Source organism: Globicephala melas, chromosome 9, assembly GCF_963455315.2.
Source record: "Globicephala melas chromosome 9, mGloMel1.2, whole genome shotgun sequence".
NCBI classification, from domain to species: Eukaryota; Metazoa; Chordata; class Mammalia; order Artiodactyla; family Delphinidae; genus Globicephala; species Globicephala melas.
Window position 1 is genome coordinate 88,974,146 of NC_083322.1, and position 16,998 is coordinate 88,991,143.

Sequence of the window (16,998 nt, forward strand, 5' to 3'; positions counted from 1 at the left end):
TCCTTTGTGACAGGCTTAGTTCACTTAGCATAACGTCCTCAAGGTTCATCCATGTTGTAGCATGTGGCAGAATTTCCTTCCTTTTGAAAGCTGAATAATTAAATTTTTTATTGTTATGTAAAATTTTTATTATGGTTCTTTTGTCCTTATGAGTTTATAGTTTTATTTTCCCCATTCCTTTAGCCATTATTTTAGTAGAGTTTCAGGAAGCAGAGATAAACTTGAGAGTTCACCCTAGTCCTTAACAGGAAACCCACATTCTATTTATGCAACGTAGCATTTCAGGATCCATCCTCTATTGCTTTTGAGAATCTCTTTAACTTTGCAAGAGCCCTTAAAGGAGAACAGAATAATGAAGTTGCTTTTAGTCCTCATTTAGCCGAAGAAAAACTTACGCTCTGACGTTAAGCAAAAAAGTTACTTCAAACAGTTGTTTTCTCAGAACGCGTATGGTATGTGTATAAACCCTTCCCTGGGGAATCTGGTGTAGAGGATCTCAAAGTGTGGTCCCTAGACCCACAGTATAAGCATCACCTGGGAGTTTGAGAGAAAAGCAAATTCTCAGGCTCCTCCTCAGACTTACTGAATCTGAAAATCTGGGGTATGGGCCAGCCACTGTATTTGAACAAGTCCTGCAAGTGTTTCTGGTGCTCCCTAGAGTTGGAGAACCATTGGTCTTCTAGAGGCAATCCTTTGAAAAGCTGCATCTAGAGATTAAACGTTTTATCTTGTCTCAGTGCAAATGTTTACAAGATTTTCAGGCTATGAGGTGACCATCTTTTAGCATATAAGTGTGTGGTGCCTATACCACCGACAGTGCCCATGTTTGGGACTTCACTCTCTAATGAAGAGGCGGGCTTTGTCATGTATTTGTACTACCTAACCACTTCCTTTATTTTTTAGTATTTATTTATTTTTTTCTGTTTCCATTATGGTTTATTACAGGATATTGAATATATTTCCCTGTGCTATACAGTAGGACCTTGTTGTTTATCCATTCTATATATAATAGTTTGCATCTGCTAATCCCAAACTCCCAATCCAACCCTCCCCCCCCTTCCCCCTTGGCAACCACAAGTCTGTTTTCTATGTCTATGAGTCTGTTTCTGTTTTGTGGATAAGTTCATCTGTGTCATATTTTAGATTCAACATTAGGTATCATATGGTATTTGTCTTTGTGTGACTTACTTTGCTTAGTATGATAATCTCTAGTTGCATCCATGTAGCTGCACATGGCATTATTTCATTCTTTTTTATGGCTGAGTAATATTCCATTGTGTGTATGTGTGTGTGTATATATATATATACATATCACATCTTCTTTATCCATTCCTCTGTACCTGACCATTTTCTTTTCCTGCACCCCACTGGCCACACTGACTGAACCAGGAGAGAACCTCTCACTCAGGCCAGCCAATCCCACTGGATTCTCTTGAGAATATGAACTAGAGACACCAAAAGTAGTCAGTGCTGAACTGTTAAAGGTATATGAGACTAAGAGTGATAGCCACAGTGGGCCTTGCGCAAGCACAGCCCCTGTGTCCTTTCAGTTTGCCTACTTTTTTTTTCCTTGAGTGGGTATGTATTTCTTGCACCAAAGAGGCTTGATCAGGATATATCTATTGATGTATTGCATAATCAATAGTTAATATATGAATTATTGAAGTGCTATATATAATTATAAGAAGTGCTGTATGATTGACTGGCCATAGTTATTATTATCCATTGTAAAGGTTGCCCAAACTATTGGCTTCTCCATGCTGTTGTCTTGTTTTAGCTGCAGCATATCAACAAACTGATGTCTCTGTCTAATATCTGTTTAATTTCCCATGTGCAAAAACAAATTTGGTAGCACTCTTATTTCATTCCAGTGCTGAACTCTGAGTCCTTTTGCAATTGCTTCTGATTCTCTGAGGAACTAGTGCAAATTGCTTTGTAAATCAACAACCAAAGAATCAATATCAATGATGTTCTTTTAAAGCAATCAAAGATAAATGGTCCCCATAAGTCACTGTCACTGTACTTCAACATTCAAAAGGAAATATTCTGAAAATGACAGCAAGGGAAATCATATATTACCAAAACAGTTATGAGATAGTGAATAAAGCCAGAATATGATTTGAGAAGTGAACGTTTGTTCTGAGAACAATATTAACATAATAGGAATATGAGGATCAAGCTTTACTTTTTCAGGCCATGGTTATTGATTTAAGAACGGACGCAAATAAAAATTGTTATCAGAGAGCTGTTTGCAAAGATGTTTTAAATCCAACATGTCTTCTTTTAATATTGTATTACTATAGAATATCCCAAGATGGAAGAGACCATATAGGTCATCTAATCCAATTATGCATTTCATGTTTGACTCACCTCTATACCCCTAAAAAAATGACAGCCACGTGACCCTGGCATTGTGGTTGATGACAGACCCATCTACCATGCTTCATACAGTAAATCTACGAAAAGTAATAATGGCATTTTGAAACACAAAATATAGGATGCTACTTTGAAATATGGCTCTTGTTAATGTTTGGGGAAGTAGTGCTTTTTCTTCTGTCATTCCTGGGGGAAAGGGTGTTAAGCATTGTGGCAGACACTGATTATTGCTCCCAGAATTGGTTCTTCTGCATCTCCAAATGTTTGCTTGGCACAGCACTGCTCAAAATAAAGCTCAAATTCCCAAGCTTTCCTTATAGCCATGCATTTGAGTTACTATTGTTGTGGAAAGTAACAAATTACCTCAAATTATAGAGGCTGAAAACAAGCTTTTTATTATGCTCAAAGATTTGGGATGGGGCATCACATGGCTGGCTGCTTCTGTCATGCTGGCACGACTTCTATCCATGCAGTCTCAAGCCCACCCAGATTCAAGAGGAGGGCAATTAAGGCTTCAACTCTTGATGGGGGAGTGGCAAGGTCACACTGTTGAAGAGCACATGGCACAGGTGAGATTTCTGAAGCCACCTTTGGAAAATGCAATCTGTCACACCATAGGTGTGGCCGTTGACTAAGTTCTGGCCAAGAGGATATAAGAGGAATCGGTGTGTTTAACTTCCTGGAAGTGTCCTTAGACGGGGGATGTGTATGTGGTAGGAGGGGAGGTTCCCTTCTCTTTTCCACTTTCCTCTTGGCTGAAATATGGATGTAGAAGGAAGGTAGAGCAGCAATTTGGACAACAAATTTAGGATTACATAGCAACAAGCTGGAAGGAGGCTGGGTGCCTAATGATCCTAGAACCACCATGCCAGCCCTGAGCTGCTTGCATTTACATTACAGAGAAATAAACTTCTATCTTGTTTAAGCTACTATATTTTGTACTTTCTTGTTAATCTTAATAAAAACATCATCATAAATGAAGAAAGATGATGCAAACTTGTCTTAAATTATTGGGTCTATAAAGATAATAATGTTTATATGGTCTATATAATATTTATATGGTTAGAGTTTGACTAATACCATGGGCCATGAAGTGAGGATCATAGTATTTCATAAAAGCTTAATTCTTAAAATGCTTGACCCTTACCATTAGAAGTACCTTACTATATTTAAAAACAACATATTATTATGAAGTTAAAAAATGGAAATAAAGAAAACATTCACTCATGGAGTGAATATAAGTTGTGTCATAAACAAAGGATTAATGTCAAAATGTATTTTTATTAAAGGGACTAGTTTGTTACATCTTGATTTCTAGTCTTTGACGTTTCTGAACCATGTATGTACTTTTTTCTTTTTTTTTTTGTGGGTAGAAAGATAAGCTAAGTGAGCTTGCTATTGAGATATTTTATTTTACAATGATGGTCATGGTAAAAAATGATGTGTTTTAAAATACCGTTTAATTGGCAAAAGACATTTTCTAATTCAAAACCGGAAACATTCGCAGAATAAGCCTCGTTTCAAAGTCCAGGACTTCTTTAAAGCACACATCTCGAATTCTATTTCTCTTTAGAGTGAAGTACATATTCCTATTTTTGGAGATATAATTCAAAACCACTGAAAGCGTAAGGGAACTTTTTAAAAATAAACAATAACAGTTTAATCAGGTAAAGGTTTTTTTGCTTAAGGGCCATCTGTCCTGACACTGACATTTTATTCAAATTGCTGCACCATCCTGTTTGAAGGGCATCGACTGACTTTAAGTGTCTCACAATAAATGGCACATTTGTCTTAACAAGTAGTAACTGCATAGAGTGGACAATGGGATAGTATCAGTGAAGCAAAACAATAAAACAGGATGGATAAAGACTGGATAAAATGTGGCGAAAAAAAAAGAAAGGTGTCACAAAGATGGGGCATTATTTCTTTGTCCAAAAGATAACCAGTACCACTATACGACTTTAAACAAAAGACATCACCCACACTTATCAATCCAACTAGATTCTCGGAGGAAAATAAAATGCCGCTACCGAGGTGGAGGCCGAAGTTTCAGGGCAAATCGAGTGGCGCCAGCTCTGCGTGGACTCCGTTGGTGAATGACGCGTGGGAATTCTGCCGAGTGGCCCGCCCGCTCCGGGGCGTGCGGACAGGTGGACAGCCAGGCGCGCCTGGGCCGGGGGATGACCCGGGGGATGACCCGGGGGATGGCCCCCGCCCCCGCCCCGACCGCGCCCCTAGCAGCGCGCCCAGCCAGCCAGCCGGCGCCCGCCTGCGTTTTCAGCCCCTCAGCTGTGCAGGCACCCGGCGCCCGCAGGCGGAGGTTGCCATGGTTTCCTGGGGTCACGTGGGGCGCGCCGGCGCCCCCTCCCGCGCTCCGCGGCGGGGCGGGCGCGGGGGCGGGGCGGCCCAGGAAGGGGAAAGGAGCGGCCGCGGTGGGAGCGGGAGGAGCTGGAGATGCTTCCAGCTCTCCCGAGGCCGTGCTCGTTCAGCCGCCGCAGCCGCACGGAGCAGCCGCGCGACGGGAGCCGCGGGCCGGGCCAGCCGGGCCTCCGGGGCCCAGTGCGCCGCGTTCGCAGCGGGTAGCGCAGCCAGCGTCGTCTCCGCTCGCTCGGCGGCCGAGGGGCCCGAGACCGGTCCGGGGAGGGGGCGAGGGCGGCGCCCCGGCGCCCGTTGGCAGGGGAGGCAGGATGAGCATCGAGATTCCAGCGGGACTGACGGAGCTGCTGCAGGGCTTCACGGTGGAGGTGCTGAGGCACCAGCCCGCGGACCTGCTGGAGTTCGCGCTGCAGCACTTCACGCGCCTGCAGGAGGAGAACGAGCGCAAAGGCGCCGCGCGCTTCGGCCATGAGGGCAGGACCTGGGGGGACGCGGGCGCCGCCGGCGGGGGCGGTACCCCCAGCAGGGGGGTCAACTTCGCCGAGGAGCCCATGCACAGCGGCTCGGAGAACGGCGAGGAGGAGGAGGCCACAGACGCAGGGGCGTTCAACGGTAAGGAACCGACCCCCGCGCGCCCCCTCCCACCCCCGCCGCTCCCCCTCGGCTCTTCGATCCCGCAGCTCGGCTCAGCCACCTCTCCCCGCCTTCCCCACCTTCCCTACCTTCCCTTCGCGCCCACCCCCTCAGCATCCATTTCTGTCTCTCCCGCTCGCCCACCTTCCTACTCCGCGCTCTCGTTGTGCCCTCCCCCTCGTCCCCTCCTCTGGAGGTGGGGAGCCCAAAGGTGAGGCTTCTCTGCCCACCCGCCCCCTCTCGTCCTGGGCTCGGAGGCAGAGGCCGGCCAGTTTGGGGTGGGCATCTGAGAAACAACTTTCACTGCGGTTGGAGAAATTTCCCTTGACGGATGTCACTGTGCATAAATGAAGCTGGCCCACTTGGCGTCCTCTTTCAGCCTTTATATTTATTAATGGAGTGTCCAAAGCGAAAAGGCGAGGGGTGTTCAATCGGATTGGCTTTACTGTTGTTAGGACGGCAGATTCACTAAAAGGAGCATGAAATTGGACCCACGGGGCAGAACAAAATTTATGGTGATAACTTTGGCATTCTTGGAAACAGTCATCTATTATTTTCCAATTTAGCAATACCGCGTTGTACTATTTTGGGACACACAACAAAGGATCCCGTTTAGCCTGCAGTCCGTGGGGTGTTTGGAATGAGGAAACGAGCTAATGGTTTGCTTTTTATTTGAAACAAATATTGAATGATTTGGTGCCTTAAAAAAAAAAAAGTGTGTGAAAAACACTGTAGGAAGTTCTGAAAGCTTGTCGGTTGTCTTTAGAATGAAAAGCCAGTGAGTAATTGTAAGGACTGTGCCAGATACTGAAGCTAGTAAGAATGAATGGGAAAGAAAAAGGGATTTTCTCAAATAATTGCTCCTGGCAGGTCCTACCTCTTCTGCTTATAATCCTCTTTCTCTGACACACGCAGACACACTTACACATTAACAGCCTTCTGTATTTACACAACGTGCCTAAATCCCATCTTTGTGGCATCCCAAGCTAAAATACCCGGGTGTGCAAATGTGCAAGTGCTTTTTCTTTGTGGTGTAAGGCAACCATGCATTCAGCATCGCACCAGCTTTTATTTATTTAACACTTCTTGTGGTTTGTGTTTCCGCAGTGCATTTCATATAATGAAACCATTTTAAAGTGTCATTTCCTTATATATGTTCCTAGGAAGCTGTTTCTTTTCTTTGCAAAATTGTTGAAAAGTGTTATAAAATTAAGGTATTTTTAGTTTGTCTGAAGCAATCATAAAAAGCAATGGAAATTAGTGCTCTCTGAAGATAAAGGGAAGATTGTTACTTTAAAAATTTTAATTTTGGACTTTTTAGTGTTTTCAGGGGTAGGAGAATCATAGTCTTCATTGTTCATTTTGCACAAGAATTTAATCGAATACTTTTCTTATTAGAAATGAGAAAAGGATAAAAGAGTACATATTTTAAACAGATGGGCAGGAGAAGCCAATGATGAATGACACAGAAGGGGTAGAGACATCTAATATATACTTCTTTTATGCTCCTGAGACACACATGTACACACGAGTACATTCACATGCACACGGACACACACAAAGAAAAAAAAAAGGACTAGTTTCCCAGATTGGAGAAAAGCAAAGACTAAGGGACTTGATAAAGAACGTATATTCGTTCAGTACAATATATTGTTAGTATAAGTAAAATATTTTGTTTGTATAATGTTTTTGAAGTACTTTGCATTTATGATTCTGTTTTCTCTTTACAACAATGTAGATTATACACAGAACAGATTCGATTTTTGTTTTGCAATGAAATAAGCCGTTAAGTTCTGAATGGTAGGGATCATTTCATATGGTTTTATGGTCTCCAAAGCACCTTTATTGTAAAAATTACTCAGTGTGAGTTTTACTAAATATTTGTTAACCAATTGCCCTATTTATTCCCCATTCCTACCCGCCAAAGACTGTTCTGACTGCAACCAATTTGATCATTTTCCAGTGCACACATATGCATATACGTATAACAGAAACTTTGGTGATGTACTTCCCTTTTCTAGGTGTAGTAAAAAATATCTGTTTAGGGTATTTTCTATTCTAATCAGTGCTCTCTTAATTTTTTTAAAGTAAATTGTGAGACCCCCAGTTTAAAGAGAATTTTAGACTACCAAGGGTTGGCAAACTGTTGGTAAAGGGCCAGAAAGTAAATATTTTAGGCTTTGTGAGCAATGTATGGTCTCCATCGCATATTCCTCTTCTTCTTTTTTTTTTTTTTTTTTTAACTGCCCTTTAAACACATATCCCTTCTGGAGGTTAAGGTTGTACAAAACTGGCCACAGACCAAGGCCATAGTTTGCCAACCCTCGGTCAGAGGGGAAGAAAAAGTCAAAATAATGCCATTGTGGGGCGGGGAGGGGGGAAACAATAGGAATGAGCCTATCAGTTTAATGTCTAGGTCTAAAAAAGTGCTGGAATATAAAAAATACCAGATACTGGGTAATCCTCCTGTTATAGTAAAGAATTAGAAAAGTAAGTACTAAAGAAGAGTAAAGTACTAGAAGACAAGTCTTAATTTACTGAGACATAGCACAAGACCAAGTGGATCAATCATTCTTAAACTTTGTATACATCTCAAGGATGTTTGATTTAGAAATGAACATTACCTCGTACTATTCTTGGAGAGCTTTTTTGAATAGGTTGGGGTGGACATCAGGTTTCTTTTTTTTTTTTTTTTGCAGACATCCCAGCTCTTTCTGATATCTACAGTTCACTGACCACACTTTGAGGTATATTGGTCAACAGATAATGATGATTATAATATCACTTTCTCTTATTAACAGTTTAAAAATAGCTGCCATTTGTTGACATTCACTGTGCTAGGCACTATCTGAATGTTTTAATTCATTATCCCAGCTTTATAAGAAAGATGAGACAGACTGTCACTTGCCCAGTGTTTCACAGCTAGTGTGCTGCAGGGATTGGAACACCTGTGGGCCTGGCTCCATCCCTGTGCTCTTAAGTTCCAGATTTTATCTCTGGAAGGGGGTGGGGCTGGCATCACTTGAGCATCCCTTGTATGTCAGGCCCTACTTGAGGTCCTTAATGTGTTTTATCTTTAAGGCTCAGAAAAATTAACTTGTCCAAGGTCACACATAGGACTAGTAAGCAGCAGAGCCTGGTTTCTTACTCACATCTCTCTGACCCACGACCATCAGAGGTTTCTTTCTTAATGGAATTTGTATGATGGGCTGACTCACAGGTCAGGTTTTCCTGGTTATTTTTTCAGTAATGGTGATAAATTTGCTTTGATTGATTCATACCCACTCTCATGAATTCCTTAGGACAATGTATTTGTTGATGGTATTTGTGAGAGGTTGGGCAAAAAGGCAAGTTTTTGACCGTGAAGCTGGTGCCCATTGACTCACATAGAGGGATCAAGCATATGACCTTGAACTCATAGTATGGTGGTTGAATCAAGCAAGTGAACCAGGGTTTGCGACCATGGCCACCGATGGCCCTAGGCCAAAAGTCAGATGGGTGAAGGTAGTCTTGACTTCTCTCCTACCTTTCCAAAGGATTCCTTCCTCTGCTGATTGCTTTCCAATTCCCCTTGTATTCTTTTCTAATTTTATCACTTCTGATGTTTACTTTCAGTTTGCTGTCAATTCTTGTTAAAAGGGCAACCGTTAGGTGTTAGAATGGCATATGGCAATCCCCTTTCTGGGGGAAAAAAGCTATAATGGAGTCTCTGCCTCCCTCTTCCCCATCCTATTGAAAGCGAATATAACATGACATGTCTCTTCTGCAAGGGCAGTGTCCCCAGGCTTGGAATTTATTAGGAGGGTTACAGTAAGCCAACGAGTTGGAATCAGTACCAATTTGGAGTGGGATCTGTGGTAATTAATACAGGCATCATAGTGAGATCTTGTGTTGCTCAATTATTTCTTCAGTGAAATGGCTGAAATTATAAAATGAAGTAAATAAAATTCTCAGTTGACAAGTAGTCAGTAACAAATTACATATGGACGTATGAAGAGCAATCAAACTGGAAGAAAAATAAACAAGTATAAAATATGGAAGACCTATTGTTCTGTATTATGGAAGGCAAAGATCTGGAGTTCAAAGTGGGTACACAAGGCAAAAATATAGAACCATAGCTTATAAGCAAGCATGTCAAAGGTATATAAATAGAAATTTAGCATGTAAAATCTGTGACTTAATCCTCTTAACTCTGATTTACGTCAAATGTTTTTGGAGAACTTTATCTACCTTTGCATTTTTACAGTTTAAGGGGATTGTGGAGACTTTACCAGAGATCCTGAAAATTATGCAAAATATTGGAAAGTTGGAGCTTATGGTGGGAGATTAAGGGAACAAAGGTATTTATCATGAGAGGAAATGGTTGAAAGAGAGTTAAGAGTAACATTCATGTGTCTGAGAATTTTTCTTAGAGGATTCTGAGCAAATATTCTTCATCTCTGTTATATACAGAATTAGAAGACCTAAGCTTCATTGTAACTTGAAGAATAAAAGTCAGAAATTCATCTGTCTGAAATGGCGTATGTGGTCTTCCAAAAATGAGGTGGCAAAGCAGTCGGGGTAATAGATTGACTTTCCAAGAATCTGCTGTGAAAACGTTCTTAGGCTTGTTCATACTGGGAGTGAAAAAATAGGTTGATCTGTATGTTGCATTCATGGCCTAATTGACAGCAGGAAACTGTAGAGAGTAATAATCATAGCTTTAAAGGACTGTTGCTTTGGCCGATTTTTTAGGCCCACTTCTATGGGCCCTTATTTAAGAACTTGCTCTCTCGATGGCTGTTAGAGACTGTTGTGGGACAAGGCAGCCAATCCTTAGCTCTTGCCTCCTACTTCATGTAACTGTCAACATATGACTAAAGAAAGACATTTATTCTAGTGGTGGTACTTATGCAATGGACTGAAAGTTAAAATATCTTTTTAATATATTATGAAACTCTTAAATCCATTTAATCGGTTTGAAAAACGTGCATGGAAGTCAGTTTTGGGGGGTTAACTTTAAATTCAGACAACATCTATTTTCTTTTATGTATGAGGCACTGTGTGAGACATGTTGACATGTTATCATAGTAACAGTGCCTGCCTCGTGAAGTTGTTAGCGAGGATAAATGGAGTAATATTGGCAAGGTCCTTACTGATAGCGCACCCAGCAAGCGCTGATTACCTGTTAAACAAATGATCTCATTTATAAGAAGTATTCCAGAAACGTGTTCTTTCTGAGTAGCAATTTCATTGTGCTTGGTGGAGATGAATCTAACGTTTGCACTTTATAGAAAGATGAAGTAGGAAATGAGCTTACTGGGCAGTTCCTCTTAGGATTTAATGTGAGTTATGTTGCATAGTAATAAAACCAACATCCTTTCAGCTGATAATTTGTAGCTAAGCACACCAGGATTTTGTAATTAATGAGACTTTGTGGTCTTTGGCTATTACAAATTTATATAGTAGTTTTAAATCCTCCTGAAGTGGATTACATCCTTCATGACAATGGCTAAAATGTTGAAGCCATTATTTTAGTTATGAGCTTAAAACAGTAACGTTAGAGAAGATTTTAAAAATATTTTGAGTTATAGGTGGTAATTGTGACTTTTCAAAGAAGAACAGTTAAGAACATTATTCATTTTAATAGTAGTATTAAATGGATTGCTTTAGGAATTGAAATTGGGAAATCAAAGGATTTTGAAAGAGTGTCGTTTCTCAAACTCTTATCCATCTATTACTTTAAACTTTGGGAAGAGGGAGGGAGGGGAGGGATGGAGGGATGGGAAGAGAGAGAGAAGGCGGAAGAGAGGAGTAAAATTAGTTGGAACTTGTGAAGGGTTCTTTGAGTAACTTACACCTTTTCTGAAGGGATGGCAGAGAATGAAAATACCTAAACAAAAATTGAAGCACTGGATACTTTCATATCTTAAAAATCAAACTCTTTAGCTATTATTTAATGTAAGAGCATTATAAGCTTTCCATTTGAAGACATGTAAGTAAGCTTTCCATTTGCGGTCACACATAAAGTGATGTACTGTATCTGGGTGGGACAGAGTAAATATTTAATGGTTATTTATTGCTGCGAATCTCACTCCATGGATTCCAGTATATTTCCAGCTGTCAAGGTTTTGTTCATAGCTGTGTCAAAAAACAAATGTGTTTCTTTTTCAGCTGTACTAACAAGAGACCTTTGAAATTGTCAAGGAGGAGTTTATTTGTGATCCATTGAAAAAGCCACTTAATGAGAGTAGTAGCAATAGTGAAGGCCTGCGGTGGAGGTTGGGGTTGATGGGGGCGAGGGTTCAGAGAATGTGATTGAATGACTGAGCTTGGGGTCTGCCTTAGCAGTATCAAGAGTCACAGAGTAAAGGGGCCAGAGACCTGGGTTAGCCCATGAGGAGGAGGAATGTGTATAAGTTGGGAAGTGGGATGCTGGGCTCATTCACTCACTGCAGACATATTTATAGACAGGCAACTCCTTCCTTTTTTTAATTTTTAAGAAAAAAGAAATAATTATTCTCTTAAGTTTATATCTCTAGACTTCTTAAGAAACAATCCTTTTGTCAGAGACTGTCTCATAGATAGAATATGTTGTCTATTTCGCTTAACAGATGGAGCAGCTGAAAGCCAGAGACGTTCCTTGCCCGGATTTAGTCTGCTTTGGTCTTTTTGTTCATAGAATTATCACAATTTGTGTGCTGTTTATATTAACTTACATACTATGAATCCTTTCTGTCTTCCATCAGGGTGATAGATAAGGTCTAAAAGTCTAGGCTAAAGAGAAGTACTTTTGTTCTTTTGCCTTCAGAATTACCATTTTTTTTTCTCTTTGATTTTTTTCATTGAGGTGAAATCTAGCATTAGGTTTTATTTTTGTATCAATTGCTTAAGAAGAGACAATGGAAAAGAAAAAAGAGTGCAGTGACTTTTCTGAGGTGGATGAGTTATTGTCATCGTGTTCTTGGTCCTGTTCTTATTGTCCTTCCGCCTTATCCTTGCCGCTTAGTTGTGGTTGGGTTGGTCCCAAAACCCCATGTAAAAACCTCACTGTGATACTGATCATTATCTTTATTTTATGGGAGTTTTTGTGTTTCGGAAATTGAAAATGACTCAGACTGTTCCATTATGTAATTATTTTGTGGAAAGAATTTGAGCTAAAATTTTCAGGTCATGGCTTACATGAAAACAAAACAATCTAAAAAAATCAGAAATATAAACACAGTTGGTGTAACATTTATAAATGTTTCAGCAATAGGCTCTGCCATGTGTAGCTTAATATGTTTGGAAACTAAAAAAAAAAACCATCATTCCAGTTGCTACTGTTTAAAAAATGTTTCTGTGTTTTACAAAAAGACAAAAGGTCAAAATATAAACACATGTTCTACATAAAAGTGAAGCCAAGAAGATACACTGAATGCAGTGATTCCGGTATCCGTTTGGCTGGGGACTGACACTGTTTAATTTACATTAGCTGTTCTAAGACAAAACAGTTCATGCGAGTGATATTGAGGGGAATTTATTCTTTTTTTTGGATAAAAAAGAAGGAAAAAGCTTCCATTCGTTTAAATACATTTTAGTTAGACTCAAAAAGCATCTTTCCAAAAGGTTCTGAATTAATACATGACTCAGCTGTTTCATTTCAGTTGCTATAGAAAGCTAATGTTTGTTAAATGATATTCTTTTTATTTAATCATTGTTAACTTTTTTGGCTGCTTAAGTGCCAGACGCTGAATAAGGCTATTTATACATATCATTCAGCTCTCCCCAAAGTAAGTGGTAGAGTCAGGATTTGAACCTGACAGTCTGAGTTCAGAGCCCATCTCCTTAACCATGGTACACAGACTTCATTTTTAGTAACTCTTACAGCAGTAACATGGTTGAAAAGAACCACATATCAAAAAACAAGCTTCCAACTTTTCCCTCTCAAAATTTACAGCCTAGCTCAGCATTGATCTTTCCCTTTTACAATTTGTTTTTTCCGTCTGTTCTACACAAATTAGCACTTGGCATACTTTTTTTTTTTTTAAAGAGAACCTTTATTTTATTTTATTTTGGCCGCGCCATGCAGCTTGCGGGATCTTAGTTCCCTGAGCAGGGATCAAACCCAGGCCCTCGGCGGTGGAAGTGCGGAGTCCTAACCACTGGACCGCAGGGGAAGTCCCAGCACTTCATATACTTTAGAAACTCAATAAAATGTTTATTTTAAAAATGAACACCTCATATCCTGAGCTGTTTAATTCTCAAAACCTTTTTGATTATGTAGAGTCATTAGCAAAATATATTTGAGTAGACATATCCCATGTATGTTTTTATAAATTTTGTGCATGTACCAGTATATTAGCTTACTATGTATATGAGAAAGCATCCCACAGTATAAATTTTGAAAGGGAGAAGTAACAAGTAATTGTAAGCAAGTTCTAATTTTTACTACACCCTAAATGATTGCCTTATACTCTGCCTTGGGGTGCATGACCCCATTTTGGAGACCACAATCCTAACAGTAGAACTTAACCCATACTCTATTAATATGTAAGCTAGCTGTAGTAAACTTTGGCTTCCTCTTTTAAGCTCCTGGATTATAAAGGACCTGCAGGTAGGCAGGGTCCTAATGTGTGTGTGTGTCTTTTTTAATAGACATTCATTAGGTAATTGTTTGACTCAGCCAAACTTTGGCAGAATAAAGAGGAAAATTCTATCTTATGAAAAGGAAATAAAATCATGTTACCTGACAGGTAAGATCTAGGCTTTTTCTTTTAAATCTGTATTCCTGTCTGTACCTTGAACTTCAGACTCGATTATAGAGTACTCATGTCCTTGGTGCACATATCGGGGATGTGACAAACAGAATCATACCATGTTACAGGTGTTTAGTTAAGCTTAGTCATGGAAGTGCCAATCAGAATTAGAAGAAAATCTAAAGTTTAAAATAGTTTAAAAGATTAGGACCAGGCAACATCCTAAGGAAAAACATAAAATAAAATAGTTTAAAAGAAATGCAGTTACATAGGGTATCTGAGGAAGGCCATCTCTGGAGATGACAGTTCGTTAGGAGGTAGCCTTTTCACTATCTCCCTTTTCGTAACTTTTGAAAAAAGCTTGTCATATACTTGTATTACCTAGTAAATACATTTTAAGTGAAAAAAGACATGAAAGAAAGGCGATTCTTTTATAAACGTCTGGTGGGTAGTAGATAAAACACTATAGAGGCACACAGTATGGTTCGAAATTGATGTAGCCAAATATTCTTGCCTAAGTTATTCTCTTGGTCCTGGGTACCCAGTCCTCTTTCCTTAACTTTCTGCCAAAATCCCAGTTTTTCTCCAAAGGTTAGCTTACAGTTCACCCTACCAGAAAATCCTTACGAGATTCTCTGGTTGACATGAGTGGTGTCAAAATGGCAGGATGAACGTGCCCTACTTCAGAGTAAGCTTGGCGGATGTCACATGTTCCTGGCACAGGCAGGCAAGGAAACACAGGAATGAGCTCCCTCCCTCCAAGACCTTCCTGCACGCATCTCACTTGGCCCACAGAAGGTGCTCAAATACACTTTAAATTACCCTCAAGTTGAATACTGAATGTCTCATAATAGTAAATATCTATAAGTGTATATTTCTAAAGTGATTGAAACCTACTTGGGCGCATAAATATTAAAAATAGCCTCCTGATAATACTTTATATTGTTGCATTTTAAAATGTTTTCATGAAATATAAAAGCCTTAGCCTGTGTTCAGTTTCATAGGTTTAGACTTCATTATATTAAAAAAAAAAAAAGGTGGCATATTATATTTTGGCCTGATATTTGATCACTCTGCCACAAGCAAAGAACACAAGTGCACAGGCTCGCCTTGCGGGTGAGGATTGCACATTCCCATCGAGGAGACGTTCTGAGCCCCCTAAACTTCCCATGTCACTGCTTCTGCTTCTGTGAGCCCTGTGTTAAATCCCAAATGCCTCTATTGCCCTGAACCTGCTTTGTCCTGTTTTCTCTCTCCATCTTGCCTCATTCCTGCCACCTTGAAAGCAGGCTGTCTTCCTCCCTTTATTGCATGAATCCTGCTCACCACCACCCCCCGCCCCCCCGCCCCGAGGTGAGCCCTCCAGTTTTAACTGTAGCTCCAGCGCACACCTCTCGCCTTCAGATTTAGGTTGACATATCTCCCTGCTTACCAGCCACCTCTGCTTGCATCTTCTTCAGGCACCTCCAGATAATTTTGTCCTAAACTGAATGTGTTATCATCTACCTCTATTATTATTCTTTCCTACTCATGTTACTTTTTTCCCGCCACTGATTTGATAAACACAGTCAATAGAACCCCTTTCCTCTGCCTCCTACTTCTTAAACCTGGTAGTTTATGGAAAACAAACAAAACAGTTTGCTTTTATTGCTGAAAATTTTTAAGTAGTGCTGAAAAATCAGAAACACTGGAAACTTTTTACAAATATGACTTCACTTTGGCATAGGCTCTAGGTTTGAATCCTGACTCTGCCATTTATAACTTTTGGAACCTTATACAAGTTACTTTACCATCTGTGCCTCAGTTTCCCCATCTGTGAAATGGGAATGATGGTAGTACTTACCTCAGAGGGTTCTGGTAAGAAAAAATGAATTGACAGTGTGTGGCATATACTAAGCCTTATATATGGGTTTGTTAAAAAAAGAAGAGAGGAAGGAAGAAAGAGAGGAAGGCAGGTTTTAGAAGTTAGAACCTGATGGTTTTTTAAAATGAAGTTTGATTTGAAATGTAAGAAACTAGAGATTGTTTTCAAGGCAGTGTGATAATAGTCCTTAAAGAAAATGTTATTAATGAAAAATATAAAAGTAAAGTCTTCAGATCTTTCAGCTAAGTGTTTCAGACGTTTAAAAAAAACCCTGCTCTTTTAAGTCTCAAGTCCTCCTTTAATTCCTTTGAAATGCAAGGAAAATAGTCTGACTTAAAAAAAATAAGGTTAAAAAAAAGCAACGGGATAAAGCTTTGCTTTGTTTGCACACCATCTTCTCCCTTGAGAATCAGTGTTTAACTGGTAGAATAAATAAATTTGTGTGTGCAGAATCTCCAAGTTTATGGTTTTATTCAAGTTTTAATAAGTTATTTTAAAACAAACTTGGGAAAGAGTAAGTAGGGATATTGAAAATAGTTACTTAATTTAAATGAGGCAGATGCTTATAGTAAAAAACATGAATATGTGCCTGAAATATAAATTAATTGGAAAAAATTGGTTGTATTAACTTGACAGCTTGTTGCCATTTCCTCATATCATAATATTTATGAAAGTAAGCTCATGGTGGGAGAAACTTTTTTTTTTTTTTTTTTGGCGGTACGCGGGCCCCTCACTGTTGTGGCCTTTCCCGTTGCGGAACACAGGCTCCGGACGTGCAGGCTCAGCGGCCATGGCTCACGGGCCCAGCCGCTCCGCGGCATGTGGGATCTTCCCGGACCGGGGCACGAACCTGTGTCCCCTGCATCAGCAGGCGGACTCTCAACCACTGCGCCACCAGGGAAGCCCGGGAGAAACTTTTATACCTAAGTTTTACATTAGAATGTGGTTTTATTCTGAAAACCTATCATTCTGTACTTGCTCCACTACAAATTGCTATCTTAATAGATTTCAAAAAAAAAAAAAAGACAGTTC

The 16,998-nt window shown here is 40.0% G+C and overlaps 1 protein-coding gene across 1 annotated transcript in view; it reads left to right on the forward strand.

Moving 5' to 3' along the window:
- Positions 1-4,795: 4,795 nt before the first annotated feature.
- The window catches only part of PRKAR2B (protein kinase cAMP-dependent type II regulatory subunit beta), a 113,174-nt gene continuing 100,971 nt past the window's right edge, over positions 4,796-16,998 (forward strand). The window contains exon 1 of the mRNA XM_030834398.2: positions 4,796-5,364. Coding sequence (XP_030690258.1) covers positions 5,064-5,364 — 301 coding nt within the window. The 5' untranslated portion in view covers positions 4,796-5,063. The remainder of the gene's footprint in view (positions 5,365-16,998) is intronic.